Here is a 5,013-nt window from a genome sequence, read left to right on the forward strand (position 1 = left end):
CTCTGATACCAATTGGAATGGAGTGAATCATAAAGCTCACAAGATTAAGGATAATCTCATACAATGGCCATGATGCCTAAGTGAGTTAACCTCCCACCCAGAGGATGGAAACAACCTTCCATAGGCCTAGGTTGAAAGCCATGAGGCTCCAAGAGTTATGAGATGACCAATATCAAAAGATATAAAAAAGTATAATGATCAAAAAGATACAATGTCCATCATCACTATCCCTCATATAAGGTCCCCTAAAGGTACACATGTAAATGTCTCTAAGCCCAAGTGCCTGCACCCAAACCTACTACTTCATTACATGGCATGGCTTCGCCTTCCTACGCCAATTTGCCAATGTTCCCAAGTCTGTAACGACCCTAAGAACATATGGGGTGCCCAAGTGTTCCAACCCGCCCGGACAGGTGTGTAAGAAGGGGTGATGCTTCTCGATTCTTCTGGTTACCTTTGGAAATGGAAAAGCTCCTAGCTTCAAAGTACAGCAATTTGTCTCGTATCTTCTCCGCACAGGAAAAATTTAGGGTTTTCGAGAGCTAGGATTTGCAGGATTTATTTGAGAAAGCTAGGGTTTCTTCTTCTGTCTTCTGCGCCCAGAAAACCTAGGATTTATCGCGGAAGAATGGAAAACCCTAACTCGTTTTCTGCAGCTGCTGCTCGGTTGAAGAGGAAGTGTGACGACAACGATGGCGTGGTAGAGCTCTTCCATGGCGTTAGCCTGTCTCCTCACAACAAGAAGCGGCGTCAGGCAAGTTAACTTGACTGTTCTCCTGTGTGTGTCTGTGTGTGTTCGTTCATTACTCAAAAAAAAGTGTGTGTGTTTTCGTTCTTGTTCTTGTGAAAATTCTGTGGCATGGTTTTTACCCTCTGAGCATGATTTCGCCATGGACTCTGCATCCTTTGACTGGAGTTGCGGAGTTTCCTTAAAAGCCTAGTAGGTTTGAGACACATGCGTCTGTTTTTCCTCTGTAAGGCTAGGGTTTTTCTGCAAGGTGGACACGCCATTGTTTCAGAGGCGCTTCTTTTTCTCTGCCTTTGGGCTACGGTTTTTTAAGCACAATCTTTTCTTCTTCATTTTTCATGCCTCTTTTCTTCTCTGTGAAGTCCAGGGCTTTCTTGGAACTGTCGCAGTGCCATTTGTTTCAAAGGTTATTGGCAGCTTAAGGGTTAGGGCTCAATTCTGAATAGTAGCCTGCCTAGCAAACAACTCTAAACTTTTGATCTGAGCATGCAATGTTGCAGCTTCTTTGGAGAATTAAGAGAAGCCTGTTCATGGTATGGACACAAAGGTGAATACACAGTCTGAATGTTGCATATGTCTCTGGAGTTTTGTATGATCAGTGCTGTCTTTGCTGGAAGATGAAAATGTAGTTCGGATTTGTCATCTAACTACTGACAAACCTGATTATGTCTATGTGCAGGATTTTGGCTCTACGAGCTTTTCCAAAGATTTTCTGGGCATGCCTTACCTTCAGGCAGAATTTGCTGGCTCATCCCCACCTGATTTAGAGTTGTCTGAGCAAGTGTCAAAGAATTTGCCAATCTGTCTTCCTGATGTAGATTTGCCTGACCATTCGCCAGAGCCTTTACCTGTCTGCCCTGCAAATGATGCGAGGGCAATAGTATTGTACAAACCTGTCAATCCACCCCTCTATCCTGGAGGTCCAAGTGCAGGATCCCAGATAACATTGAATGCAAGCATCTTGTCAACCGGTAATATGGAGTTTGTCTAGTAGTCAGGCTGCCAGCCTGCCTGCCTTTCATTCATAACATTTGTGTGCGAGAAGAACTTTGTGGGCAGGCATTTGCTGATGGGAGCTGTTGGAATGCAGGAATGCTGGATGCTTCTAGTTTGCTAATGGGCAGAAGGGACGATCAGCTTCCATGGTTGCGAGTTTCAACCAACAGCTCCAGAATGTCAGATGACATGGAGGATGCCGAGGAGAGAGGAGTGCAATCTGGATCAAATCCTGATGATAGGCTAGCTGTTGTTCCATGGGTTTCCAATCCACCAAAATTGCCTATGCACTTACTGCCTATGGCAGACTCTCAGGCTGTAGATCAAGCTGCCAGCCAAGATGTAGATGAGATGTGTGGTGAAGGTGAAGGTCTGGATATAGAAGCCATGGAAGAGGATAGTGAATCGGGCATGGAAGTTGTCAACTCTCAACTTAACAATTATAGTATCAATTATCGCTATGAACCATGGCAGCATTATGGGGTGCCCCAGCCCCAGTATAGCTCTATCATGTGGTCACACTAATGTTGTTGAATTTTTTAATCAGAAAATGATTCTGTTTTGGTGTTGGGATATCACCATTATGCACAGGCCACACTGATTATATGTTGTGTGTGTGTGGGTGGGGGTGGTGGTGTGTTTTAGGGGGGTGGATTGTGTTTGGTTGTGGTAGAATTTGTGCATTTTATCTGAAGAAATCAGCTACATACGCAGGCTAAAACCTCTTTAACGCCCCACCAAATGCCATCATTGAGTCCTTGGTGCTTTTAACAATCTATAGTCTGGGAAAAACCTTTGAATCTCAATACCCAAACCTGGCATCTAATCAAAAGCAAAGATGATTTTGGGTTGGCTTGCTTGCTTTTTACGATCTGCCACCCCAAAGAGACATGCTTCAAAGAACTCCCACACCCAAGATAGGCATGCAATATGTAGCAACACCTTCGAAACTTACCGTAAGTGTTATTTATAGTTAAATGCTTCAAAACATGGCACCATAAGCATTACATGCCACGGCTATGCATTTTGATAATTCAATTACTTTCCTCAAGTTTTTCCAAAGCATTGAGAATTTGTTGGTGGACCCCACATTATCGTGTGCATCTAAGGCCATGCAACACTGCTTAAAGTGTCTTCTAGAGACCTTAATAGAAACACCTTAAAATATATATATATATATATATATATATATATAGAGAGAGAGAGAGAGAGAGAGAGAGTTGAAGTTTGTAAGTTAAACTTCAAATATTGTAGATCCATTGTATTTTGCAAGTTGTAGCTCTTGAGAGAGAGAGCTAGAGAGAGAATAAAGTTGAAGTTTGCGAGTTAAACTTCAAATATTGTAGATCCATTGTACTTTGCAAGTTTTCTATATGAAAAAGACATGTCATTTGACACTCTATAGAAGGAAATTTATAAAAACCCAAGAAAAAGATACTTCATGAATCATTATGGGGTTTGGGAGGTCCTCAAAAGTGCCTTATAAAAAAATTATTGTATTTATTTTTACATGCCAATGTGAATTTCAAGTAGGTTATCTTAGCCCAAACTATGCTTGAAATGTTTCATTGATGACATTTCAATGAAACCATTATCATGGATATTCTCCTTGTTGAAATTTGTGAATATAAATGCAATGTTGCAATAACAAATTAATTTCTCTTAAAAGTCAAAATTTAAAATTTGATAAAGGAAAAAATGATCTCGCCTCTCATTCTTAATTAGAATAACATTGACCCATAATGTATACATTCTTCTTGGACCTTGCACATAGAAAACTCATATTATCTCTATATGAAAGCATCACAATCAACCTAAATAACTACTAATTCATCCTCAAAGTATACTTCTCATATTCAATCAGTACGAGAATATGGTCCACCTCGACGTCTCACATGCAAAAATAGATTAAAGCCTAAAGAGGTGAGAGAACTGAGACATCAAGGATCTAAATTCTTATTTCTTTCATGTGATGGTTTATTTATTCAATAAGTATGAGAATATGGTCCACCTCGATGTCTCACCCCATTAAAAATAGGTTAAAGCCGAATGAAGTGAGAGAACTTAGACATCAAGGATCTAAATTCTTATTTCTTTGGTGTGATGGTTTTCTCTACCCCATGACCAACTTTCAAGATCCGATCCAAGATTCAACAATCTAACATTATTGTTACAATATGTAGGTAACGAGGCATCATGATTTCTTGGATATTACAAAAGATTAAGACAAGAAGCTCCAATTGAAAGACAACATAACTCTTTCTTAAATATTCATATTCGGTCTTTGTTTCACTACATTCATAGTCATAAGAATCATCTTTTAGAACTTCAGAAGGAAATAGAAGCTCAAAATGCGTGCTCTTGGGAGCTACACAGTGGGCTACACAGTGGGGGTTGCTTGTGTGAACGTTAATTAGCAACGTGTAGCTCCATGTCATTACCAACGTGTAGCTCCACATCATTAGCAGCACACACAGCTCCATGTCATTAGCAACGTGTAGCTCCACATCATCAGCAGCATGCAGCTCGACACGCGCCAGTGTCGCCTGCAACTCCAACAGTGCTTGAGTGAGTGCTTCACATGCCTCTCGATTGGCGTGCAAGTGAATGCATGAAAGAGATGCATTTGGGAGCTTTTTTGTGTGGGGGGGGGGGGGGGGGGGGGGGGGGGGGTTAGGCATTTACGCACTTGAAAAAAGAATCCCGCCCATTGCTTGTGGGCAGGCTTTTCCAAATTGACACCCTCAAGAAATAGGATTAGCAGTGGGGATCCCTAGAAGGTGATTGTTATGGTCAGAGTGTAAGCTCCATAGAGTATTAGAAACTAGGTAAATGGTAGTGATGTGTGGATGTAGGCTAATAATGGGCTGGGCACCTTTTTCTTCTTTAGGAGGTTTTTTTCCATGAGCATATGTACACACTCTTATGAGTGTGTAAGTGGACCTTATCATGTTACTTCGCTTGTACTTCACTCATTCTCATCAATCTACTTTGAGTGTCATGCTTCCATCTGTCTCTCCTTACTTGCTACATTGATCTCCACTCCAAAACATGTAAGTGTGGGTTGCTACATTGATCTCTACTCCAAACATGTAAGGGTGATTAGCTTGCTTAGACACAGATGGCCCTATAAATTCTCATCAATCTACTTTAAGTGTTGTGCTTCCATTTCTCTCTCCTTGCCCACTGCATCTATGTGTGGGTTACTACATGAATCTCCACTTCAAAACATGTAAGGGTTGTCAGCTTGCTCACACATAGGTGGCCTT

The 5,013-nt window shown here is 41.2% G+C and overlaps 1 protein-coding gene across 2 annotated transcripts; it reads left to right on the forward strand.

The window, feature by feature from the left end:
- The first annotated feature begins 409 nt into the window (after window positions 1–409).
- LOC147609916 (uncharacterized) lies at window positions 410–2,307 on the forward strand. 2 transcript variants are annotated; one of them, XM_086787270.1, is made up of 3 exons: window positions 410–754; window positions 1,428–1,719; window positions 1,839–2,307. In XM_086787270.1, exons 1-3 carry the CDS (start codon window positions 629–631, stop codon window positions 2,267–2,269), a joined length of 849 nt encoding a protein of 282 aa, XP_086643396.1. In that variant the 5' UTR covers window positions 410–628; the 3' UTR covers window positions 2,270–2,307. The 2 variants fall into 2 exon arrangements, with proteins under 2 accessions (XP_086643396.1, XP_086643397.1); XM_086787271.1 differs by lacking the exon at window positions 410–754 and adding an exon at window positions 777–1,295.
- The last annotated feature ends 2,706 nt before the right edge of the window (window positions 2,308–5,013 follow it).

Source organism: Cibotium barometz, chromosome 50, assembly GCF_041138505.1.
Source record: "Cibotium barometz isolate CiBa-2024 chromosome 50, ASM4113850v1, whole genome shotgun sequence".
In the NCBI taxonomy this organism is placed as follows: Eukaryota; Viridiplantae; Streptophyta; class Polypodiopsida; order Cyatheales; family Cibotiaceae; genus Cibotium; species Cibotium barometz.

What these genes read in the sequence shown, in the direction of transcription:
- LOC147609916 (XM_086787270.1), top strand. Translation starts at nt 629, where the DNA reads ATGGAAAACCCTAACTCGTTTTCTGCAGCTGCTGCTCGGTTGAAGAGG. An exon ending in ACAACAAGAAGCGGCGTCAG is followed by an intron (nt 755 to 1,427) that starts GCAAGTTAACTT and finishes GTCTATGTGCAG; the next exon opens with GATTTTGGCTCTACGAGCTT. An exon ending in TGCAAGCATCTTGTCAACCG is followed by an intron (nt 1,720 to 1,838) that starts GTAATATGGAGT and finishes GTTGGAATGCAG; the next exon opens with GAATGCTGGATGCTTCTAGT.